General features: G+C 62.9%; 2 protein-coding genes across 4 annotated transcripts; one reads left to right on the forward strand and one right to left on the reverse strand.

Moving 5' to 3' along the window:
• Positions 1 to 243: 243 nt before the first annotated feature.
• Positions 244 to 9,530, reverse strand: MAF1 (MAF1 homolog, negative regulator of RNA polymerase III). Of its 3 annotated transcripts, none has more exons than XM_064154496.1 (8): positions 9,198 to 9,530; positions 6,463 to 6,580; positions 5,957 to 6,085; positions 5,035 to 5,200; positions 3,714 to 3,835; positions 2,962 to 3,081; positions 2,552 to 2,671; positions 244 to 1,847 (listed from the first exon to the last, which is right to left on the reverse strand). In XM_064154496.1, exons 2-8 carry the CDS (start codon positions 6,543 to 6,545, stop codon positions 1,826 to 1,828), a joined length of 762 nt encoding a protein of 253 aa, XP_064010566.1. In that variant the 5' UTR covers positions 6,546 to 6,580; positions 9,198 to 9,530; the 3' UTR covers positions 244 to 1,825. The 3 variants fall into 3 exon arrangements, with proteins under 3 accessions (XP_064010566.1, XP_064010565.1, XP_064010564.1); XM_064154495.1 differs by having other exon boundaries at positions 6,463 to 6,597; XM_064154494.1 differs by having other exon boundaries at positions 6,463 to 6,600.
• A 1,104-nt stretch (positions 9,531 to 10,634) lies between these two features.
• Positions 10,635 to 23,486, forward strand: SHARPIN (SHANK associated RH domain interactor). Its single transcript, XM_064154497.1, has 14 exons — positions 10,635 to 10,892; positions 12,080 to 12,254; positions 12,790 to 12,900; positions 13,510 to 13,651; positions 14,251 to 14,341; positions 14,652 to 14,919; positions 15,525 to 15,655; positions 16,498 to 16,671; positions 19,852 to 20,012; positions 20,537 to 20,648; positions 21,695 to 21,874; positions 22,233 to 22,331; positions 22,424 to 22,567; positions 23,061 to 23,486. The coding sequence occupies exons 1-14, from the start codon at positions 10,662 to 10,664 to the stop codon at positions 23,139 to 23,141; spliced, it is 2,100 nt and encodes a 699-aa protein (XP_064010567.1). The 5' UTR covers positions 10,635 to 10,661; the 3' UTR covers positions 23,142 to 23,486.
• The last annotated feature ends 1,013 nt before the right edge of the window (positions 23,487 to 24,499 follow it).

Genomic DNA, 24,499 nt, shown 5'->3' on the forward strand with positions numbered 1-24,499 from the left:
TCTCCCCGGCGCTACTGGAGAGCGGCCCGGCGCCCTCCCGGGGTACCGGTCCCCGGCCACAGTGGCCCTCGGACGTGACTCGGGGTGAACAACACCTTCGTGAGGAGCAGGGCCTCGGTACGGGCGGTCCCTGTGTTGTCCCAGGCAGGGAACCCGAGCCGGTCCCGGTGCTGCCCCGGGAGCGCTGCCGGCATTATCTCCGTGCCACCCCCATGCGGCGTCCCCAGAGGAAGGAGGGGCGGGTGACAGAAACTCTTTATTGGTGCGAGGGTCCAACGCTGCGCTGTGAGCTCAACCTCCCTGCTGGGGGGTCCAAAGTGGGCCGGGGGAGTACAAGGACCGCGCCCGTTTCTGCCCCTTCCCCCCGCGAAAGCAGGGCCGGGGGCAGCGGAGGCCCAGTGGAAACCGGAGCGAGCCCCGCGCCGGGCTGGGGGCCGAGCTGTGGCGGCACGAGGGGAAAATTCCCACTCCAACCCAACGGTTCTCCCTTTTGGGAGGAATCCAGGAGCTGGGAAAAGCCACCGGTGCTCGGACAGCTTCTCCCTCCCTGCTGGTGCTGGGTGAGGCACAGGTGTGTACGGGGGTCTCTGTCCGTCCTCTCCCTGCACCCCCAGGGGACAGGGACACCCCCCCAGCACCTTCTATAAGGGGAGGGGGGGAGTCTCCAGCCTTGGGGCACCCTACCTCCTCCAAACCAGCTCCTGCCAGTGGGAACCCTCTCCCAGGCAGAAGAGGGGGGCACAGGAACTCCCCCCACGGAGCTCCACGTGGGCTTGTTTTGGGGGCAAGCAGTTTGGATGTTGCCCCTTGTTTGTGCGTGATCAGCTGAGCCCCTCCTGCCTGACCTGGCACCCAAGGGAGCACTTGGTGCCCTCCAAAGGTTTAAGTGTCTGGATGGGGAGAGGGGGACTTGGTACCCCCCAAAAAAAAAGCGGGAAGGGGGACTTGACCTCCAAAATTCTGTGTGCCTGGGCAGGGAGGGGAGCACTTGGCACCCCCCTAAACTTTGGATGGGGTGGGAGGGAACTTAGTAACCCCTCAAATTCTGGGTGCCTGGGTAGGGAGGGGGGAATCCAAACCCAAAATTCTGGGTGGGCAGGGAGGCAGTTAGGGTGCCCAAACCTGCCAAAGCCATTTGTGGTTCAAGATCAAACCCAGGAAACTCATCGGGGAGGGGTGGTACCCCCCCAGCCCAATATTCACCCCCAGTGGACCCTCCAGCATGGGACCAGTGCAGGCTACTGGTGGCACCAGTAAAAGGCTACCAATAAAACAACCAAAACCTCCCAAAACGAGGGAGGAAACCAGTGCAGGGGGAGGGGGAAGGAGGGAGGCAGGAGCAAAGCGACCCCCTGCCAGCAGCAGCTCTTCTCTGGGGGGGTCTCAGGGGGCAGGGTGGCCCCATCCCTGCCTGACAGATGGACGGAGCCAGAGGACAGGGGGACGGTGCTGGCTGGGTCACCACCAGTAAGGAACTGGGAGCTGTGGAGCCCAGCAGGAGTCTGAGGGGTCAGTGCAGCCAGAAAGTGCAGCAGAAGTTCTGGGGAGGGTGTCCTGAAGGGCTGGCCTAGACCCCCTCCCTTCAGTGGGGACAACAGCGGCCTGGCCGTGGCCACATCCTCAGCTGGGCCCGGAGGCCACAGCTGCTTCCAGTCCATACCAGTTCTGGGTACTGGGAAGGTCCTCCAGTGTCAGTGTGGGGCTGAGCCAGGCGGTGGTGGCCGGAGGGAGGCAGATGCAGGGCTGGGGGCTGCCTCAGCGTGGGGGGATGCAACAGAAGGCGCCAGGGGCAGTCCTGCTGGCACCTAGGAGCTGTTGGGCATGGTCAGATGCAGAGAACTTGCAACCTGCAACCAAGGAGTGGTGTTACTGGGTGGTACTGGTCTGGGGGAGGAGGTGGAGTGGATGAGCACTCCCACAATTCCCAGAATCCTGCGTGGTCAGGCGGGAAGGACCTCTGGAGATGATCCAGTGCAACATCCTGCTCTAGCAGGGTCACCAGAGCTCCCGGACCTAGGGAGCTGCCCTGCTAGGGCAGGCAGCAGGAGCAGGGCAGGGATGCTCCCCATGGAGTGGAAGCACTGGGTAGGCCACCTCTGGAGTGCTGGGTTCAGCTTTGGGCCCTGATTCAAGCTGCCCCAAGGGAGGTTGATGTTGGCCCTGAGGAACAATTTGTGCCCCCTGAGGCTTGTGCAGTCTGGCCCAGGCTGCCCAGAGCAGTGGTGGAGTCCCCATCCCTGGAGGAGTTTGCAAGCTGTGGAGCTGTGGTGCTGAGGGTCATGGGTCGGTGGTGTCCTGGTGCTGCTGGGTCAGTGAGTGGAGGCCTGTTCCAACCCACCCCATTCATGGTTCCCTGAGTCACACAGATACTGCAGGAGGCTCAAGGCCCTCTCAGTATCAGAGAGGTTTTAAGTACTGCTTGGTGGCTGCCCCATAGGCAGCACAGAGAAGGGGACAGCCTTGGCTGAGGTGTCACAGAGCTGGGCAGTTTGGTGGCCCAGCCTCAGGGCAGGCAGAGGAAGCTGCTGGCCCCCACCCCAGGCTGCCTCACCTGTCCTCCTCGATGCTGCCGCTCTCCGTGTCCCCTCCGTCCCCCTTCTTCTCGCCGTCCTCCTCGCCCAGGTCCATGTCCAGCTCCTGGCCGCCCTCGGGGCGGGTGTAGGCGAAGCCACTGAGGGGCAAGAAGGAAGAGGGGCTGGCCACGGGCAGGGCCCCCAGGCCTCGCTGCCCCCCTCAGCATCCCCTGCCAGGCAAAGGGGCATCACGGGGACCTCGGCTCCCCTCGGCTTAGTCTGTGGGTGTCTCAGGAGGAGACCAGGCTCTGGCAGAGCTCCACGCCTTGGCCAAGGTGCCCTGGGGACACAGATCCACTAGGCAGGGCTCAGGGGCTGGTGGTGGCCAAAGGTTCCTCCTCTGCAGGGTGACAGCTTGAGAGTGGCTTAGGGTGACTTGGGGCCTGACCTGATGGAGCGGCAGGTGAAGAAGACAATCCTCTTCAACCTCTTGTTGTAGAAGAAGTAGTTGAAGGACCAGAGGCTGCCATCTTCTCCAAAAGGGTCTGAGTCCAGGTCGGGGTTGTAGCTGCAACAGCAAGAGGAGGAACCATGAGGGACACCATGACAGGCTCTGCTCCCAGTGCCAACCCTGTTCCTGTCCCTGTTCCTGTCACAGGTAGAACTATGGAACCGTAAAGGTTGGAGAAGACCTTTAAGATCATCGGGTCCAATCATCAACCCAACACCACCATGGCCACCAAACCATGAAGGTTGGAAAAGACCTTTAAGATCATCAAGTCAAATAATCAGCTCAACACCACCACACCCACTAAACCACATCCCAAGTGCCTGCCATGTCCACACTGCACACCTCCAGGGATTGCGATTCCATCACCTCCCTGGGCAGCCTGTTCCAAGGTCTGGCCACCACTTGGGCATTGGAGAAACTGGGGGAGCACAGAGCCACCTTGGTGGGTTGTGCTGGTGTGCTCAAGAGCTGGGTGGCTACTTGGACCAGTTGCCAGGTGATGCCATGTCCCCTAGTTGGCTTTAGGAGGACAAAACCCCAGCAGCTGCCTGGGGAGCAGATCTCCAAGGGTTCTGTGTGGGACGGGACAGCAACAGCAGGGCCTCTCCCTGGGTAGGGAGCTGTGAGCCAGTGAAAGGCCACCCCTGAAAATGCCACCTTTTGTGGGCAGGAGGAGGCCAGGAGGTTACCTGTATATGTCACACTCTGAGAGACAGATCTCCTCGTCCACCGCGTCCCACAGAAGCGGCTTCAGGGCCTTGAAATCCTCCCGGACAGCTGAGAAGAGGCTGCAGTTGACAGCATTCACCACCTGCAGAGACCCACCAAGGCCTCAGGATCTGCTGTTTCTCCTTCTCCTCCCCACCACCTTCCCCCACATTCCTCATCCTCCTCATCTATCATCACCTAGAGAGACACACCAGGAGCTCAGGATCTGCTGCTTCTCTTGCTCCAGGGGAGGGGCAACAACCTCCTGCCTCAGCCCAGGGGAGGCAGGGAGCTGCTGGGATGGAACCGGGAGTGCTGGGGGGGAACAACAGCACCATGAGCCAGCAAGGTGGCCAAGAAAGTCTCCTGGGGACACTCAGCAGAGTGTGGCCAGCAGGCCAAGGGAGGCTCTCCTGCCCCTTTGCTCTGCCCTGCTCAGGCCACAGCTGCAGAGCTGAGGCCAGTGCTGGCTCCACACTTCAGCACAGCCTGGGAGCTGCTGCAGAGAGCCCAGGGCAGGCTGGGAAGCTGCTGAGAAGTCTCTGAGCAGGGAAGGCTGAGGGGCCTGGGGCTGCTTAACCTGGGCAGGAGAGGACTCAGAGGGGATCTTCTCACTTCTGCAGGGTGTGGGGCAAGAGACTGGGGCCAGACTCTTCCCACTGGTGCCCAGGGACAGGCCAAGGGGCACCAGGCACAAACTGGGAGCCAGAAGGTTCCCTCAGGAGCAGCCTCTTGGCTTGGAGGGTTGCAAGGCCTGGAGCAGGCTGTGCAGAGAGGCTGTGGAGTCTCCTTGTCTGGAGAGCTTGCACAGGCAGCTGGGCATCTGCTGTGGGTGACCCTGCTGGAGCAGGGGGCTGCTCTGGGTGACCCCCAGAGGTCCCTTCCCTCCACGCCACAGGATCCTGAGATGCCTGGGGCACACAGAGCCCAAGTCTCTCTCAGTGCAGAGCCTGCTGGCCTCTTGGAAGCCTCTCTGCAAACAAGACAAACTTCTCTGGTCAGGGGGGACATTTCCTAGTCTATCTCCTCCTGGCCTAGAGCAGCCTGGCTGAGCCCTGATGGCCAGAAGCCTGTCAGCCACCACGGCTGGAGAAAAGGACATCCCAGAAACTTCCTCCTGCAGAAATCACCCCAGAAAGCTCTTTCTGGGGAGGATTTGCCTCATCCCAAGGCTGACTCTGTTGGAGGAGGGAGCAAGAGAAGGTTCTGGGCCGGGTTCCTTGGGATGGGGAGAAGATGGCAGAGCTTCTGAAGAAGCAGAGAGCACCCCCAGCCGCCTGATGCCAGGCTTTGCCCACCTACCCAGTTGAGGCTGGGCTCCCGGCTGAACTCGTGGCTCTTGGCGGCGCTGAAGTCGTAGTCGGGGCGGAAGGACTCATTGAGGGTGGCGATCAGGTAGAAGAGAGTCTTGCGGCTGCACTTGTCACTGAGGGGACCCTCCTCGTCCCCACCCTGGCTCTTGCTGAGCCTGGCAGGACACGACAGTGAGCAGAGAGGCGTCACCAGCGCAGCCATCACCAAACAGCAGCCATCAGGGAGCTGCCTCACTGGGAAAGGCCCTGGGGGGTTGGTGGCAGCAGCTGGAGAGGTGCCAGTGTGTGCCCAGGTGGCCAAGAAAGCCACCAACAGCCTGCCCAGGCTGGGCAGCAGGAGCAGGGCAGGGATGGTGCCCATGGACGAGTCCACTGAGGAGGCCACCCCTGAAATGCTGAGCTCGGATTTGGGCCCCTGACTCCAAGAACCTTGAAGGGCTGGAGGTGTCCAGAGAAGGTCAAAAGAGCTAGGGAAGGGTCAGGAGAAAGGTGTGGAGAAGTTGTGAGGAGCAGCTGTGGAGCCGGGGATGTGCAGCCTGGAGCCATGGGGCTGAGGGGAGGCCTTCTGGTGGTCTGCAAGTGTATGAGAGGAGGCTGGAGCCAGGTGGAGCTTAGATCTCTTGTGCCAAGAGCTGGGCCAAGAGGAATTGGCCTCAACTTGTCCCAGGGAAGGTTGAGGTTGGCCCTGAGGAACGATTTGTGCCCCTTGAGGCTTGTGCAGGCCTGGTTTGGTGGTGCCCTGCCAGTGCTTGATCAGTGGTTGGACCCCAGGATCTCCTCTTCCAACCTCAACAACTCCAAGAAGAAACAGAGCAGCCAGCCCAGAACCTTTGAAGAGTCCCCAGATCCCACCCCCACCCTGCTCCCCATCGTGCAGGGCACACAGCCAAGCCTCCCCCAGCCTGTGGTACCTGCTGGGGCTGATCCCCGTGGTCTGAGGAGGTGACAGGGCCTCCAGGACGTGGGGCTGTCCCTCCTGACAGAACTGCTTGAACATGTGCTTGTCGTCCCCAGCCATCTTGCAGGAGTAGCTCTCGATCCTGAGGGGCACATCAGAACCACTCCAGCATGTCCCAAGCCAGCACCAAGCCCAAAAAAGGCTCTTCAGGGCCACCTGAACCACCCCAACGCCTCTTTTCCAGCTCTCCTCAGCCTCTCCTGCAGTATCTCTTTGGCCTCTCTTCCCATCTCCCCTTGGCCTCTCCTCCAGTCTCTCCCCAGCCTCAGCTTGGCCTCTCCTCCTTCCAGCCTCTCTTCCATGCTCTGCTCTCCTTCAGCAACTCCTTGGCCTCTTCTCCCTTCACTTCCAGTCTCTCTTTGGCCTCTCTTGTCTCCAATTTCTCTCCAGCCTCTCTCCAATCTCACTTTGTTCTCTCCTCCCAGGCTCCCCCCCATCCACTCCTCCCTCCAGCCTCACCTCCCGATGATGTGAGCATCTCCTGTCTCCACTGTCAGCTGGGAGTTGATGGCTTCAAAGCTGGAGTTCTCCAGCAGCTTCATGCTCCCGGCTCCCACGGCGGTTCCTGGCACAACAGCTGCGGCAAAGCAGATCCTGCTGAGGAAGGACACCCTGCAAGTGAGGACCAGGGCACCTTGGGGAGGTCACCAAGCTCCTCTCCTCCTTCCTGAGGCCACCAGAGCTTTTTGTCCTGGAATTTTCCTCTTGGAGCTTGGGAAGAGACAAACATGTCACCAACAGATGAAGGGAGTGCATTCTGCCCTTCTGCTCTGCTCTGGTGGGACCTCACCTGGAGTCCTGGGTCCAGCTTTCTGGAGCCCCAACACAAGAAGATCCTGTGGAGCAGGTCCAGAGGAGACCACAGAAATGATCAGAGGGCTGGAGCACCTCTGTTACGGGAAGGATGAGAACCACACCTGAGTCCAGCCTCCTCTCAGGCCCTTGCAGACAGCCAGAAGGTCTCCCCTTAGCCTCCTTTGATGCAGGCTCCACACCCCCAGGGCCTTCAGCTGCCCCTCACAAGTTGTCCAGACCCCTCCCCAGCTCCCTTGCCCTTCTCTGGACACCTCCAGCCTCTCAAGGTCTTTCTTGGAGTCAGGGGCCCATAGCTGAACCCAGCACCCCAGGGGTGGCCTCCATAGAGTGCCTCCAGTCAATGGGGACCATCCCTTGCTCCTGCTGCCCAGCCTGGGGCTGCTCCTGACCAGGCTGTTGGTGGCCTCCTTGCCCACCTGGGCACAGGCTGGCTCCTCTCCAGCAGCTGCCACCAACCCCCCCAGGGCCTTTCCCACCGGGCACTTTCCAGCCCCTCTGCCCCCAGCCTGGAGCCTTCCTGGCCTTGGCGGGACCAAAGGGCAGGACACAGATGTGGGCTGGTGGAGATGTCCCACCACAGAACCACAGTAGGGACAAGTTGGGAGGCGCCAGCTTGCTGCTGACTGGCGCAGCTCTGACAACAGACGACCAAGGTGAGCCTCTGGGCAGCAAAAGCTCAGCAGGACCCAAGGAAACCACCCAGTGTAAAAGCAGCTTAACAGATCCAGGAGCTGAACCTTGCAAAAGGTGAGAGGGAAAGCAAGAGTCTGGGGTACAGGAGGTCGGGCTGCGAACATGAGCCACCGCCTCCTTCGGAGGATGGTGACCACGGCTGCTGGGCCTGGCCCGGGAAGGAAGCAGCTCTGACACCCCCTCAGTTACCTGACAGATGGGTGGAAGCGTTGGCAGGGGTGCAACGGCAACACTGGAGGCGGCGGGGCCGGGGCAGGCGGGGGGGGGGCCGGGGCAGGCCGGGGGGGGGCCGGGGGGCGCAACGAGATTCAAAAGGAACCGCCACGGGCACCACAAGTGGGGACACTGCAGACAGGCGCAGGCGCCGGCCGGGCCGTGCAGCCCAGCCCTTTCCCGGGCGCTGCTCTCTCCGGGGAACGGCCGTGGCAAGCCCGAGCGGGGGCGCCCCCGGGGCCGACCTGAAGGTGACAGCCCCCCCGGAGCGGGAAGCGGAGGCGCCGTCCCGGCATGCCCCGCGCGCTCCAACGGGGCCCACAGCCCGTTCGGCCTACAGCCCCCGGCACGCCCCGCGCGGTAACGGAGCGCGGCCCGCTGCGCCTACAGCCCCCGGCGCGGTAACGGAGCGCGGCCCGCTGCGCCTACAGCCCCCGGCGCGGTAACGGAGCGCGGCCCGCTGCGCCTACAGCCCCCGGCGCGGTAACGGAGCGCGGCCCGCTGCGCCTACAGCCCCCGGCGCGGTAACGGAGCGCGGCCCGCTGCGCCTACAGCCCCCGGCGCGGTAACGGAGCGCGGCCCGCTGCGCCTACAGCCCCCGGCGCGGTAACGGAGCGCGGCCCGCTGCGCCTACAGCCCCCGGCGCGGTAACGGAGCGCGGCCCGCTGCGCCTACAGCCCCCGGCGCGGTAACGGAGCGCGGCCCGCTGCGCCTACAGCCCCCGGCGCGGTAACGGAGCGCGGCCCGCTGCGCCTACAGCCCCCGGCGCGGTAACGGAGCGCGGCCCGCTGCGCCTACAGCCCCCGGCGCGGTAACGGAGCGCGGCCCGCTGCGCCTACAGCCCCCGGCGCGGTAACGGAGCGCGGCCCGCTGCGCCTACAGCCCCCGGCGCGGTAACGGAGCGCGGCCCGCTGCGCCTACAGCCCCCGGCGCGGTAACGGAGCGCGGCCCGCTGCGCCTACAGCCCCCGGCGCGGTAACGGAGCGCGGCCCGCTGCGCCTACAGCCCCCGGCGCGGTAACGGAGCGCGGCCCGCTGCGCCTACAGCCCCCGGCGCGGTAACGGAGCGCGGCCCGCTGCGCCTACAGCCCCCGGCGCGGTAACGGAGCGCGGCCCGCTGCGCCTACAGCCCCCGGCGCGGTAACGGAGCGCGGCCCGCTGCGCCTACAGCCCCCGGCGCGGTAACGGAGCGCGGCCCGCTGCGCCTACAGCCCCCGGCGCGGTAACGGAGCGCGGCCCGCTGCGCCTACAGCCCCCGGCGCGGTAACGGAGCGCGGCCCGCTGCGCCTACAGCCCCCGGCGCGGTAACGGAGCGCGGCCCGCTGCGCCTACAGCCCCCGGCAGGCCCCGCGCGGCCCCGGCGCGACGGGAGCCCTGCGCACCACCGAGGTTCACGCTGGGAAATGCAGTCCCCGGAAAAAGGGGGGCGGGGGGGGCATTCGTCGCGGGGGGCGGCGATGGGAGCGGCCTTACCGGCGTTTCCTGCTCTCGGTCCTGGCGGGGCCTCCTCGCCGTGACAACTCCCTCACGCTCGCAACGTTTGTAAAAGGAAGCGTCTCCGGGGAAAGCTGGAGGAGGGCGAGGGTGCCTCGGCCGCCGTCCGCCGTCTGGCGCCGGCCCACCGGGCCTCCGCCCACCTCGACATGTCCCCGAGTGCTCGGGACGGAAGGAGCGATTGAGCGAGACCTGGGAGTCTCCCGGTAACGGCGAGCGAACGAGCGGACGATCTCCTCGTCTTGCACCGGACGACAACAAGCGGCGAGGCCCCACCCGCGGCCCGTCCGTCCCGAGCCGCGGCTGGCAGCCCGCGCCTCCCGATTGGCGGGACGCCTTGGCAATCGCCGCGGGTCTCCACTCCCCTTGGCTGACAGGGACGTCAATCAGAGCAGTGCTCCCGCCCTCCGCGGGACGAGCCGCGAGGCCCCGCCCACCGGTGGGAGCGCTCGGAGCACTGATTGGCTGCCGGGGACAAAGCCAGGGAGAGGAGCGGCTGTCAATCAGCGCAGCGGGGTGCGCGGCGCCACCTACCGGCTCGGGGCGGCCCTGCGCCAGAGGGGGCGGAACGGGGGCAGGGACCAGGGCGTTCACACAGTATCACCGTGTCGCAGTGTCACAGTGTCATCAGGGCTGGAAGAGACCTCACAGATCATCAAGTCCAACCCTTTACCACAGAGCTCAAGGCCAGACCATGGCACCAAGTGCCACGTCCAATCCTGCCTTGAACAGCTCCAGGGACGGCGACTCCACCACCTCCCCGGGCAGCCCATTCCAGTGTCCAATGACTCTCTCAGTGAAGAACTTTCTCCTCACCTCCAGCCTAAATCTCCCCTGGCGCAGCCTGAGGCTGTGTCCTCTCGTTCTGGTGCTGGCCACCTGAGAGAAGACAGCAACCTCCTCCTGGCCACAACCACCCCTCAGGTAGCTGCAGACAGCAATAAGGTCACCCCTGAGCCTCCTCTTCTCCAGGCTAACCAATCCCAGCTCCCTCAGCCTCTCCTCGTAGGGCTGTGCTCAAGGCCTCTCCCCAGCCTTGTCACCCTTCTCTGGACACGCTCAAGCATCTCAATGTCCCTCCTAAACTGCGGGGCCCAGAACTGAACACAGTACTCAAGGTGTGGTCTAACCAGTGCAGAGTACAGGGGCAGAATGACCTCCCTGCTCCTGCTGACCACACCATTCCTGATGCAGGCCAGGATGCCACTGGCTCTCTTGGCCACCTGGGCACACTGCTGGCTCATGTTCAGGTGGGTATCAATCAGCACCCCCAGATCCCTCTCTGTCTGGCTGCTCTCCAGCCACTCCGGCCCCGGAACCTTGGGGCGGGGGGTTTCGTTTCCTGCCGGCCAGGCCTGTGCACTGCCGGAACGTTGTGAGTCTTGGACGCGTTTCCGGCAGAAGACCTAGCGGAAGCGGAAGCAGGCGGCGGCGGCGGCCGCGATGGCTTTGCCCGGTGCCCCTGCCCCGGCCTCGGCTCCGGCTGCGGTCCCGGCGCCGCTGCCGCCGCCCACGGTGCTGATGACGGTTCGGGCAGGGCTGGCTCAGGCCTCTAGCCTCCTGGCGCTGCCTGCCGCCGCCGCGCTCCGCCTGCAGCTCAGTGTTGAACCGGAGGCCGGCGGTCAGCGCCGCTTCCGACTCGGCTTGCGGCACCCGGAGGCGGCCGGCGGCGCGGTGAGAGAGGGCGGGCCCGGGGAGGGGCGGGCTCAGCGGACAGGGGTGGGGATCAGCGTCGTTCTCATGCCGTGCCCTCCCCGGCGCGGGAGAGTCGGCTGCGGCCCTCCGCCGTGGGGCAGGGGCAGCTCCTCCCTACGGCGGTGACCGAATCTGCTTCCAGGGCAGTGCTGCTGGGTCTGGGGACTGGCGGAAAGAGGGACAGCCACAGGGGCCGCTGCAACCAGAGCTCGGAGCCCCAGCCAAGCTAGCCTGGGGCGCGTCCAGGCATGGGACCTCTCCCACCTCTCTGGGCAGCTTGGCGCAGGCTCTCCTCACCCTCCCAGGGCAGAATTTCTTCCTCAGCTCCAGGATCCATCTCCCTCTTCCAGTTCAGACTCAGCAGCCTTGAGCCTGGCCCTGTACTCCCTGATCAAAGTCCTCCCTAGCTCTTCTGGAGCCCCTTTGAATTCCTGGAAAGCCACCAGGAACTGTCCCTGGAGCTTCTCTTCTCCAGGCTGAACATTCCCAACTCTCTCAGCCTGGCCTCACAGCAGAGAGCTTCCCAAGCCTCCCATCATTGCTGTGGCCTCCTCTGGACCCGCTCAAACAGGTCCATGTAGAATTTACTGAGCCTCAGTCGTGGAGTCCTTTGAGCTGCAAGAGACCAAACTGGCTCAGGGGCATTTGAGGCTGATTTTGGGGCATTTGTTGTGTCACATCACAGCTCTTGTGCATTAGAGGCTGGAGTAGAGGCATTAGAAGCCAATTTTTGGCTGTTTGAGACCCATTTTGGTGCATTAGAGGCCAATTTGTGCATTTTAGGCTGGATTTGGTGGATTACAGGCAGATTTTGGGGTGTTTGAGACCCACTCATAGAACCATAAAGTTAACCAGGTTGGAAGAGACCTGCAAGATGACCCAGCCCAACCTAGCACCCAGCCCTATCGGATCAGTTAGACCATGGCACTAAGTGCCTCACCCAGTCTTGAACACCTGCAGGTTTGGTGTCTGCACCACCTCGTTGGATGCATTTTAAGCCTGGTTTGGGCGTTTCAGGCCAGATTTGGGGTGCTAGAGGCTGAATGTGGTGCACTAGAGGCCGATGTGGGGGCACTGAGGCCGGTGTGGGGCCATCTGAGGCCGCCCCTGTGCCATGCCCCCCTCTCTGCACTCTGACCTGGGTCCCTGTCCGCCGTGCTCCGCAGCTGATCGCCGAGTACGACCTGCGGGACGTCTCGTACCGGGTGCAGGGCCCCGGCAGCCACGAGCTCTCTGTCCCTGGCTCCTCGGACACCCCCCTGGGCTTCACCTTCCCGGAGGAGCGGGAGGCCCAGCGCTGGTGGACCATTGTCAGCAGCTCGCTGCGGGAGGTGCAGAAAGGTTGGTGTGGCCCCGGCAGCTCCTCCTGACCCTGCCAGCAAGGGGCTGCTGAGCTCTTCCCAAGGTGGGGAGCACTGCTGGCGCTGCTCCCACCCTGGAATCTTTAAGATGAGCAGCAGGAGCAGCTCCTTGGGGCTCTCCCAGGAAGCTCACAGCCTGCTCCTTCCCTCCTGCTCCCATGGAGAGGGATGTTTGGGGGGGAGCTAGAGTGGTGTTGCTTCTGAGGAGACCCCCTGAGTGGGGAAGGAGTGTGGGCAGAGGCAGTAGCACTGGGGGGGCTGTCCCAGCACCACACTGGGGTGGGAGCTGCTGATGTCAGGGGCAAGAACTGAGAAGGTCTGGGGAGCCCAAGTGTCTCCTCATCATCCTGGTGCCTCCCACCCTGGTCTTCCCATCCCAGTGCCCTCCATCGCTGCTCAGCAGGTGCCACAGCCCAGCCCTGCCCTGCTCCTGCCTCTCTGGGAGGGACAGTTGGTGACAGTCCCTGCTCAGGGACTTTCACAGCCCAGCCCAAACCTGGTCCTGCCTCCCTCAGCCTCTGACTCCGCGCTGCCAGCCCCAGCCCCATCACTGCCTGCTGCTGCCGGGGGCATCTCAAGGGATCAGGATCCAGAAGCAGCTCTGACCTTGCAGCTTTCCCAGACAGGTACTGGGGGGAACTGGCTTGGAACTGGGAGCTGTTTGGTCTTTGAGAGTGTTGGGAGCTAGAGAATGTCCACCAGAGACAGGCCTAGATCTGGGGCCAGCAACAGCCTCCTGAGTCACTGAGGTCTTGAGAGTGGAGGAGGCCTCCAAGCTTCTGGACTCCCAGCAGTGCCCCAGCAGTGCCAGGGCACCACCAACCCATGGCCCTCAGCACCACAGCTCCATGCCTTGCAAACCCCTCCAGGCATGGGCACTCCACCACTGCCCTGGGCAGCCTGGGCCAGGCCTGCACAAGCCTCAAGGGGCACAAATGGCTCCTCAGGGCCAACCTCAACCTCCCCTGGGGCAACATGAGGTTGCTTCCTCTTGGCTCAGCTCTTGGCACAGGAGATCTCAGTCTCACCTGGCTGCAACCTCCTCTCAGGCACTTGCAGACTTGCAGGGAGGGATGGAAGCATCCTCTGGGTGCTGCCTTTACCTTGCCACACCAAGTTCAGACCCCCCACAGGTGCTGGCAGTGGTGATGCCATGGCTTGCAGTGGTGATGTCATGCCCTGGGGCTGATGTTTGTCCACCAGCTGCTGGGTGATTCCTCTCTCCACCCCCACAGAGGACCTGGCCTTGCAGCTGGCCCAGGCCATCGAGCTGGGTGCTGAGGAGCAGGCCTCACGCTGCGCGGTGGCCCTGGCTCGCCAGCAGGCCACCCTCAGCATCCTCCTGAAGGAGTCCAACTACCCCCCAGAGGAGATCAGGTGAGCTTCTTAACCACCACACTCATGGGATTGTCATGACCTCTCCTCCTCTTCCTCCTCTCCATCATCACCTGGGTCCGCAGGAGCTCAACCAGCTCTGGATGGAGCCATGGGCACTGTGCCAGGGCTCTGCCTGCTGTGCCATGAGCCTGAGGACCTCCTGCCTGCCCAGCCAACTCCTCTTCAGCATCATTGTCCTTCTGATGGACCTTTGGGTCACTTGCTCTGTGTGCCCAGGCCCTGTGGCCCTTGGCCATGTGTGTGATGTGGTTTTGTTCATCGTGGTGATGGTCCAGGGCTGGCAGAGCCACAGCAGCCTCAGAGCACAGCTGCTCCCTGAACTCCTGATCCCGGCCAGGCTGCCGATGGCTTTCTTGGCCACCTGAGCACATGCTGGCTCCTTTCCAGGTGCTGCCACCAACCACTCAGCATCTTTCCAGCCACTCTGTCCCCAGCCTGGAATCTTCCTGGCCTTGTTGAGACCTTAGGGCAGGACACAGTACTTGGCCTTGGTCAGCCTCATCCCATTGGGCTCATCCAGCCAGCTTGGCCAGGTCCCTCTGGAGGGCCTCCTCTAACAGCTTCTGTCTCTTCTCCAGCATGAAGGTCGGAGTGGAGGATGCCACCTCCTCAGCCAGCATCATCATCATGGTCCATCCCCACACCACCATCGCAACACTCAAGCAGCAGGTACGGAGTGGGCCACCAGTGGGCACCAGTGTGACCAGTAAGAGCCCCACGGCCCCTTCACCAGCATCTCAACCTGGGGTGGTTGGGCTGGGCTCTGCTGGTGTGGAGGCAGGGGAGAAGCCTCCGGAGCAGCCTTCCACGCCGGAGTGCAGAGGCAAAGGAGCAGCCTCCTGTGCTTAGCAGTGGGGGCGGAGGAGCAGCCTGCCGGAGCCTCTCCGCCGCTGCTCCTCCTGGTGTTGTGTGCTCGCCAGCAGCCCCTGGCCCGGTGAGCAGCACCGCGGCGAGCTGAGGGCGGCTCCGGTTGCCGCAGGTGTTCCAGGACTACGGCTTCCACCCCCTGGTGCAGCGCTGGATCATCGGGCAGTGCCTATGCGTGGACGAGCGCACCGTGGGCTCCTACGGAGTGCGGCGGGACGGTGACACCGCCTTCCTCTACCTGCTGTCGGCGGAGGTGGCTGACCTCAGCCGCTGGCGCTACCAGGAGGACCTGGCCCAGCTCGGCGCTGCCTCCCTGCCGCCCGAGGCGGCCGCGGCGGGGCGCAGATACAGCACCCTGCCCAACGCCGCCACACGGAAAGGTCTGCCGCTGCTGCTGCCACAGCTGCTGCCACTGCGGGGTCCCAGGGGGCTCTGGAGAGTGGGCATGGGGAACCGTGGCATGCTGTGCCAGGGTGGGTGGGGGTTGGAGTGGTATTATTTTGGGCTGGAGAATAAAATTCAGGAGCTGCTGCACTGGTAGGAGAGGCCAAGTGACTGCTCCAGGATGGAGCAGCCCCAGTGTTCCCTACTGTGGGAGCTGCCAGGTGGCTGCTCCAGGATGGAGCCAACCTAATGTCCTCCATCTTTGGCAGCCACCGTGTGCTGGCAACCCCTGTGCTGCCAAACATGCCTGGGAAGAGCCATCCTGGTGGTCTTCCTTTCACCTACCACAAGCATGGTGGTGAGGTCTGGGCGCACCTCAGACACTCCAGAGCCTTGCATCAGAAGCTGTTGGGCTCCGTGGCACGAGGAGTGGGCTCAGTGCCACACCCTGACCCTCTTTGTGCCCATATTGGGGCATGGTGGGTCCCCTGGTTCTGTGCTCCTTGTCTGGGACAAGTGGCCTCCTTGGGGACAGGAGAGTCGCCCTGGCCTGGTTGCTCAGTCCTTGGGTTGATGGTAACACCCTGGCTTTGCTCTCCAGGCTCAGGGAACGAGACCAGCCGCAGGATGGACATCCTGGAGATCAGCCAGCACCTGGACACGCTGCAGCTTGGAGACACTGGCACTGCCCAGTCACAGCCCCCTGCCCCCCGCCAGCCCTCGCCTGTGCAGGTACCTGGTGCATGGTTTCTGTCCTGCAGCCCCAGCCTGGTGTCCTTCTGGGTCCCACCAAGGCCAGGAAGGCACCAGGCTGGGGGCAGAGGGGCTGGAAAGTGCTTGGTGGGAAAGGCTCTGGAAGAGGTTGGTGGCAGTAGCTGGAGAGGAGCCAGCCTGTGCCCAGGTGGCCAGGAAGGTCACCAAGAGCCTGGCCTGGAGCAGCCCCAGGCTGGGCAGCAGGAGCAGGGCAGGGATGGTCCTGCTAGATTGGGAGCACTGCAGGGGCCACCCCTGGAGTGCTGGGCTCAGCTTTAGGCCCTGACTCCAAGAAGGAGCTTGAGGGGCTGGAGGTGTCCAGAGAAAGGCAAGGGAGCTGGGGGAGGGTCTGGAGAAGGATAAGGCTGTGGAGAAGTTAGGAGGAGCAGCTGAGGGAGCTGGGGGTGTGGAGCCTGGAGCAAAGAAGGCTGAGAGGAGGCCTTCTGGCTGTCTGCAAGTGCCTGAGAGGAGGCTGGAGCCAGGCAGGGCTGAGATCTCTTATGCCAAGAACTGGCCCCAGGGGAGGTTGAGGTTGGCCCTGAGGAACAATTTGTGCCTCTTGAGGCTTGTGCAGGCCTGGTTTGGTGGTGCAAGGCATGGAGCTGTGGTGCTGAGGGCCATGGGTTGGTGGTGCCCTGGCACTGCTGGAGCACTGCTTGGACTCCAGGAACTCAAAGATCTCTTCTACCCCAACCCATTCAATCATTCTCAGCTCTCCCAGCCTGGGTGGGTGCTAGGGAAGTTCAGGATGTGCCTCCACATCCCATCCATTCCTGCTGCCTCTCTGCAAAGCCCTTCACGCAGCCTCTCCTGCTCTCCAGGCAGGTTGGTCGTGTCCAAAGTGCACCTTCATCAACAAGCCCACACGGCCGGGCTGCGAGATGTGCAGCAGCGCCCGGCCCGACGACTACGTGGTGCCCGGCGGCTACACGCCCGACGAGACAGAGCTCTGGAGGATGCAGCAGGAGCAGGAGGGCATCCGGCAGTACCAGCAGGTACTGGGGGGTCACTGCTCCCCACGCACCCCTGGCACCCCTGGGCAGGAGCCATCTCAGGCAGGGTTCCAGGGGCTGTGGTGTGAGCTTGGTGTCTGCTGGTGTTTTGAGGTGGTTGCTGTGGTGGTGTGGAAGAGAACATGGGTGACAGAATGTGCAGATCTCGGTGTGATGGCGTGGAAAGGGACCTCTGGAGCCTGCCCAGGGCACCCACAGCAGGTGCCCAGCATCCCAGTGCCCAGCTGCCTTTGCAAGCTTTCCACACAGGGAGACTCCACAACCTCTCTGCAAAGCCTGCTCCAGGGCTTGCAACCCTACAATCCAAGAGGCTGCTCCTGAGGGAACCTCCTGGCTACCAGTCTGTGCCTGGTGCCCCTTGGCCTGTCCCTGGGCACCAGTGGCAAGAGTCTGGCCCCAGCCTCTTTCCCCACACCCTGAGGATGTTCAGAAGATCCCCTCTGAGTCCTCTCCTGCCCAGGCTAAGCAGCCCCAGGCCCCTCAACCTTCCCTGCTCAGAGTCTTCTCAGCAGCTTCCCAGCCTGCCCTGGGCTCTCTGCAGCAGCTCCCAGGCTGTGCTGAAGTGTGGAGCCAGCACTGGCCCCAGCTCTGCAGCTGTAACCTGAGCAGAGCAGAGCAGAGGGGCAGGAGAACCTCTCTTGGCCTGCTGGCCACACTCTGATGAGTGTCCTCAGGAGACCCTTGGCCTTCTTGGCCACCTTGCTGGCTCCTTGGTGGTTTGGGATCAGTTTGGATTCAATGATTTGGTTACAAGCAGAGCTCTGGCACCTCTGGAGACCGCCAAGTCCAAGTCCCCTGAGCTCCCCCCTCTAAAGCAGGTTGCTTGCCCATCTCTTGCAGCTTGCTTTCCACCTTACCAAGTCCTGAGGTCCATGTAGGTCCAAGTTGTGGCCAAGTCCATGTCATGCCAAGCTCCACATCATGCCACAGAGCTCTTGTGTTCCCTCCATGCGCTGAAATCTTGTTCCTACCCTGGAATCACTGTTGGGTCTTCTTTTCTCATGTGCCAGTGTTGTGAAATTCACGTCCTGCCACGGAGCTCTTGGAATCCCTGGGGGGCTCTCTTCTCTCACTATGTCTTGTGGTCCATGTTGTGTCAAGCTCCATGTCATGCTGAGGAGCTCTTAGGTTCCTTCTGTGCACTGGTCACTGCTTCGTGGTGGGGCTTCTTCTCTCATCTCACCACATCCTGTGGTCCATGTTGTGCCACAGTCAGTGTCATGCCAAGGAGTTCTTGAGTTCCTCCTGGTTCTGACTTCCTGGACTCTCTTGGGGGAAGTTTCTCTCCTCACTGTGTTATGAGGTCCATGTCCTGCCAAGGAGCTCTTTGATTCCTCCTCTGCACTGAACTCTGGTTCCTACTTCCTGGAATCACTGCAGGGGCTCCTTCTCTCATCTTCCCACATTGTGAGGTCCATGTCATGCCAAGGTTGGTGTCATATTGAGGTTGGTGTCATGCCAAGGTCTATGTCATGCCAAGGAACTCTTGGGTGCTTCCTGGACTCTTTGGGAGGGCTCTGCTGAGAGCCTCAGATGGGGTTCGCTGTGGGTCTGGGGGTGTCTCAGCTCAGGCACTGACCAAACCTTCTCCTCTCTCTTCTCTCCCTGGTGCCACCATCCCACCGGGAACAGGTCCTGGGCTCCCTGGATGACTTCATCCTCCTGTCCTCCTCCGACTTCTGCTAGCACCCACCTGGACCTGCCCCATCGGCCCCCCACTCCCCAGCCAGGCCTTGCTGCCCCTCAGGGCTCCCTGGTGCCTACCAGCACAATGCCCACCAGGATAGCCCTGTGTGCACCCAACTAGGACACCCCTGGGCCACCTCACTCCAACCCAAAACTTGACACTGGAGGCCCTGAGCTGGGGGTGGGGAGCTGCAGGAGCAGACACTGAGCCCCTCAGGGGTCATGTGGATGGTCTGAAAGCCCCCTGAGTGTAGGGGGAACACATGAGGGGACACTGGCATGAGGGGAACATCACCAGTCTTGCTGCTGCCAGGGTTTCAGGGAAGAGGTGCTGGATGGCATTGTGGCAGGGTGAGCTCAGGAGCTGGGTAAGGGTCCTGGGGTGTGGGAACTGGTTTGGGGGTCCCTGGTGCCACACTGCCCTTACTGGCTACCCTCAGCTCTGACATGAGCCTGGCAGAGCCACTGTGCCCACACCAGCCCTACGTAGGCCTGGCAGAGCTGCTGTGCCCACACCCGGATCCCTTCATTGCCCTCCCATTAAAGCCTTACCAACTAGTAGCATGGTTCTGCCATCTTGTGCCAGCTGCTTTGTGTCATGGAGGGGGGGTGGGGAAGCTGCTGCCTTGCTGGGGTGGCAGTGGTGGTTTGGCCCTGTCTGGGGGGCAGATGCCCACTGAAGCTGCTCTGAGGGGAAAGTACAACAGAGGCAGCAGCAGAACAGCAACAGTTTAATCCTGACAACAGCCAGGAGCACGAGGCAGCACCAGCGGAGCTCCTGCGCTCGTGGGGGATGGATGCGCCACCGAGGGCTCTCCCAGCAGAAGAGCTGGAGATGCCCCCTCCAGCTGATGGTTGCCTTCTCTGCTTTGGGTTTTCCTTCCAAGACCAGATACTCACCTTTGGATTCTCTGGTCTTGGCCTTCTCTCCAAGCCAGATGCTCATTGTTGGCTTCTCTGGTTTGAGTCTTCCTTCCAAGACCAGATGCTCATCTTCACCTTCTCTGGTTAGAGTCTTCCTTCCAAGACCAGATACTCACCTTTGCCTTCTCTGGTCTTGGTCTTCTCTCCACACCAGATGCTCATCTTTGGCTTCTCTGGTTAGGGTCTTTTTCCAAGACCAGATGCTCATCTTTAGCTTCTCTGGTCTTGGGGCTTCTTTCCAAACCAGATACTCATTTTTGCCTTCTCTGATCTGAGGCTTCCTTCCAAACCAGATGCTCATTTTTGGCTTCTCTGTTTTGAGTCTCCCTTCTAGGGCCAGATGCTCACCTTTGGATTCTCTGGTCTTGATCTTCTCTCCAAATCAGGTGCTCCTCATTGGCTTCTCTGGTCTTGAATTTAGACCTCTCTGGTTGTTGTCTTGTTTGCAACTCCAAATGCTGGTCTTGGCCCCCTCCTTAGAGAAACTGATCCCAGTCTGGAGATTCCTGGCAGTGCTGGAAGGATCTGACCAGGGCTGCCCCTCTCTGGCAGGCACTGGAGGCCGAGCGGTTGAAGAACTTTCAGCAGCTGCTGCAGCTGGAGGAGGAGGTGTTGGTGACCAACCGCGAGGTGCTGGACTGTCTCATCTGCTTCCAGAAGGTGCCCCCGGGCCAGGGGGTGCTGCTGAGGGAGTGTCTGCACAGCTTCTGCAGGTACCCACCCATCAGAGACCACCCCCAGCATATTGGTAACCCAACCTGAGACCCCCCAACCCTCACAGTGAAAGCATCCTTGTGGTGACCAGTCCCAGGGTCCCCCAGGATGAGCAACCCCAAGGCCCCTAACTGTCAGGGTAATGAATCCCAAGACCCCTAACTGTCAGGATGAGCAACCCCAAGGCCCCTGTCAGGATGAGCAACCCCAAGGCCCCTAACTGTCAGGATGAGCAACCCCAAGACCCCTAACTGTCAGGGTGACTCTGTGACCCAAAACTTCACCCACCATCCCGGTGACCAATGCCAAGGCCCCTAAGTAGCACTGTGACCAGCCCGAGACACTTAACCATCCTGTGACCCAGCCAGTGGTGGCTGACGCCAAGGTCCCCAGCCCTTGGGGTGACCTCAGCCATCGTTACGGTGACCATGCCCATGGTGACCCTCCCCAAGAGCTCTGCATCATCCCAAGGAGCAAAGCCCAGGCCCACAGCCCCAAGCCTTCCCCACCGTGACTCCTGCAGGGAGTGCCTGCGCCAGGTGATCAACTACAGCGAGGAGCCGGCGGTGGCCTGTCCCTTCCGGGACGACTCCTACGCCTGCAGCAGCCACCTCCAGGAGCGGGAGATCCGGGCGGTAGGTGCTGCCTGCAGTCCTGCCGGCTGGGGAGGTCTCAGCTGACTGGAGACGTGGGCAAAGGTGATGCCCATCTCCAAGAAGGGATGGAAAGAGGATCTGGGGAGCTGCAGAGCTGTCAGCCTGACCTCGGTGCCAAGGAAGGTCACGGAGAAGGGCTTCTTGAGGGACATGAGGTGGCACAAGCAGGGAATCAGGCCCAGCTGAGTTCAGGTCCTGCTTGAGGAACCCAGTCTACACTGAGGTGACCCTTAGGTCACCTGGCCTTCAGCAGAGACTTGAATGCAGTGTCCCACAGCATAACAACTCCTGGCATGGGGGCATAGGAGGGGATGCCCTGGGTGAAAAACTGGCCCTAAGACGGGTGGGCAGTGAAGTCCCAGTTGGTGAGACTTCAGCATGGGGCTGGGCTCAGCACGGGGGTCAGTTCTCTTCAGTGTCCTCAGGCATGATCTGGGTGAGGGGATGGAGGCCCTTTGAGGACATCTAGAAATGACAGCAACCTGTGGGTGAGTGTTGAGCTGCTGGAGGCTTCCAGGGCTGCCCAGAGAGACCTGACCAGGCTGGCTGGGTGAGGCTGATGGGATGAGCTTGACCAAGGCCGAGTGCTAGAGAAGGAGAAGGGTGTGGAGAAGCGAGGAGCAGCTGAGGGCTCTGGGGGCATGGAGCCTGCAGCAAAGGAGGCTGAGGGGAGAGCTTCTGGCTGCCTGCAAGTGCCTGAGAGGAGGCTGGAGCCAGCTGGGGCTGAGATCTCTTGTGTCAAGCATCGGGTTAAGAGGAGTTGGCCTCCAGTTGCCCCAGGAGAGGTCGAGGTTGTCCATGAGGACCAACAGTTTGTGCCTCTTGAGGCTTGTGCAGTCTGGCCCAGGCTGCCCAGGGCAGTGCTGGAGTGCCCATGCCCGGAGAGCTCTGCAAGCCATGGAGCTGTGGTGCTGCGGGCCATGGTTTGGTGGTGCCCTGGCACTGCTGGGTCAGTGGCTGGCCCCCATGAGCCCGGGGGTGCCGCTGCAGCCAGGCCGTGTGGCTAAGGCCGTGGCTGTCCCCAGCTGGTGTCCCCAGCCGAGTACCGGCGGTTCCTGGAGCGGGGCCTGGCGCTGGCCGAGCGCCGCAGCCCCAACAGCTTCCACTGCCGGAGCCCCGACTGCCGCGGCTGGTGCATCTACGAGGACTCCGTCAACGAGTTCCGCTGCCCCATCTGCCGGGCCCTCAACTGCCTGCTCTGCAAGGTGAGCGCCCCCCGGCCCGGCCCGGCCCTGCCCCGCTGCCGGGGCGCTGGCGGCGGCGGCTGAGCGCTGCTGCTGAGCGCTGCTGCTGAGCGCTGCTGCTGAGCGCTGCTGCTGAGCGCTGCTGCTGAGCGCTGCTGCTGAGCGCTGCTGCTGAGCGCTGCTGCTGAGCGCTGCTGCTGAGCGCTGCTGCTGAGCGCTGCTGCTGAGCGCTGCTGCTGAGCGCTGCTGCTGAGCGCTGCTGCTGAGCGCTGCTGCTGAGCGCTGCTGCTGAGCGCTGCTGCTGAGCGCTGCTGCTGAGCGCTGCTGCTGAGCGCTGCTGCTGAGCGCTGCTGCTGAGCGCTGCTGCCGCCGTGCCCAGGCCATCCACGAGGGCAGGAACTGCCGCCAGTACCAGGACGAGCTGCAGGCGCGGGCGCACCACGACGCTGCCGCCCGCCAGACCAGCGACATGCTGCAGGTTCGGGGGGCCCACCAGGGCCTCGGGGGGGGACGGGGGAGGCTTGGAGAGGGTCGGCGTGCCCCTGACGGCCACCTGTCGCCCCCCGGCAGACGCTGGTGCAGCTGGGGGAGGCCATGCACTGCCCCACCTGCCTCATCATCGTGCAGAAGAAGGACGGCTGCGACTGGATCCGCTGCACCGTCTGCCAGACCGAGATCTGCTGGGTCACCAAGGGGCCGCGCTGGGGACCGGGCGTGAGTGGCGTGGACAGCAGGGACCCTCTCCCCCCTCCGCCTCGCGCTGTCCCTGCAGGCAGCCTGTGCCCAGCAGCTCCGTGGTGGGTGCCCAGCAGCTCCGTGATGGGTGCCCAGCCTTGACCTTGTGGGCTGCTGTCCTGCCCTTGGTGGGCTCCCAAACCTGACCTTGATTCTCTCTGCCCTTACCATGGTGAGTGACCTGGGGGGGACATTAGGGACTCCCGCCGTGTCCCTGGGCTCTGGTCATGGCTAAGCTGTCCCCAGCAGTTCCATGGTGAGCTCCCAACCCTGACCTTGGTGGACTCCCATCCTGCCTGTGGTAGGCTCCCAACCCTGACCTCGAGCCCCTCTACCCCTGGTCACACTGTGGGGTGAGCACACTGGGGTGGGTGACATGGGGGGCAGTTGTCCCCAGGATAGCAGCCAAGGTGTCCCCAGGAGCTCCATGGTGGGCTCCCATCCTGACCTTGCATTCCTCTCCCCCTCCCAGGGTCCCGGAGACACCAGTGGTGGGTGTCGCTGCAACGTCAACGGGCAGAGGTGCCACCCCCAGTGCCAAAACTGCCACTGAGGCCCCCACGGAGACAAGAGACACTCTGGGGGCTACCCAGCAGAGCCATCCAAGGCTGGGAGCTGCTCTCCTGCCACAGAAGGAAGGGCCCAACCTCGGGCACAAGTGGTGCCACAGCCCAAGGACGCTGCTGGTCGCAGGCAGGGAAAGAAGGGAGGCAAGGTGATGAGGAGGGACACGGGGCAGCCAGGTGCCACCCAGGTGCCAGAGGGCCCTGCACCAGTGCCACACAGGGACAGGTTGGGGGGCTCCATGGAGCCTATGCCAGGAGTGGAGCCCCCGTGGCAGGAAGTGATGCTAGCACAGCGGTGTGGGGGGACCCAATAAAGCCGTCTGTGTGCCAAAGCCTTGCAGTGCTGCCAGGGTGATGCCAAGTGGAGCTTCGCCAAGCCCACGGGGCTGGGACTGGGGTCTCTGGCAAGGGCAGACCCATGGCATAAGTAGAGACCATGGGCACAGCCATGGCATGAGGAGACACCATGGGCACAGCAGTGCCAAGAGGAGCCACCATGCCAGGGGCAGAGCTGCCATGGCATGAGGAGACACAGTTCCATGGTCAGAGCTGTAGCACATGGCACAGGAACACACCACATCAGGGGCAGCACCATGGCCAGCCATCATGCCATTGTCAAAGCCACACCATGGGCTGAGCTGTGCCACAAGAAGATCCCTTGCCAGGGACAAACACCATCCCAGGGGCAGAGCTGTGGCACAGGAAGACCCCTTTGGTACGGGCAGGGCATGAGCAGCACCACACCATGTGCACAGCCAGGGCAGGAGTAGACCCTGCACAAAGGGCAGAGCCAGGGCACAGGCAGACCCACTGCCATGGGCAGAGGCCTGGCACAGACACCACCGAGGCTGGTGCCTCTTGGCCCAACACCCGGCACAAGGTGTCTCAGTCCCAGCCTGGCTCCAGCCTCCTCTCAGGCACTTGCACACAGACAGAAGGTTTGCCCTGTGGCTCCCTTGCTGCAGGCTCCACGCCCCCAGCTCCCTCAGCTGCTCCTCACAACCTCTCCACAGCCTCCTTCTTCTTCTCCAGGCCCTCCCCCGGCTCCCTTGCCCTTCTCTGGACACCTCCAGCCCTTCAAGGGCTTTCTTGGGAGCTAGGCCAGCACTCCAGGGGTGGCCTCCCCAGTGCCCCCAAGTCCAGGAGAACCATCCCTGCTCCTGCTGCCCAGCCTGGGGCTGCTCCAGGCCAGGCTCTTGGTGCCCTTCTTGGCCACCTGGGCACAGGCTGGCTGCTATCCAGCCGCTGCCACCAATCCCCCAGGGCCTATCCCAGCAGGCACTTTCCAGCTGCTCTGCCCCCAGCCTGGAGCCTTCCTGGCCTTGGTGGGAGCCAAGGGCAGGAG

The sequence above is a fragment of the Pogoniulus pusillus genome, chromosome 14 (genome assembly GCF_015220805.1).
Source record: "Pogoniulus pusillus isolate bPogPus1 chromosome 14, bPogPus1.pri, whole genome shotgun sequence".
Lineage (NCBI taxonomy): Eukaryota > Metazoa > Chordata > Aves > Piciformes > Lybiidae > Pogoniulus > Pogoniulus pusillus.

Coding starts and splice junctions, on each gene's coding strand:
- MAF1 (XM_064154496.1), bottom strand. CDS start 6,545: ATGAAGCTGCTGGAGAACTCCAGCTTTGAAGCCATCAACTCCCAGCTG. Junction 6,086..6,462: donor GATGCTCACATCATCGGGAG/GTGAGGCTGGAG, acceptor TGTGCCCCTCAG/GATCGAGAGCTACTCCTGCA. Junction 1,848..2,551: donor GGCAGCATCGAGGAGGACAG/GTGAGGCAGCCT, acceptor CCTTGGTTGCAG/GTTGCAAGTTCTCTGCATCT.
- SHARPIN (XM_064154497.1), top strand. CDS start 10,662: ATGGCTTTGCCCGGTGCCCCTGCCCCGGCCTCGGCTCCGGCTGCGGTC. Junction 16,672..19,851: donor GCATCCGGCAGTACCAGCAG/GTACTGGGGGGT, acceptor CCTCTCTGGCAG/GCACTGGAGGCCGAGCGGTT. Junction 21,875..22,232: donor TCAACTGCCTGCTCTGCAAG/GTGAGCGCCCCC, acceptor CGCCGTGCCCAG/GCCATCCACGAGGGCAGGAA.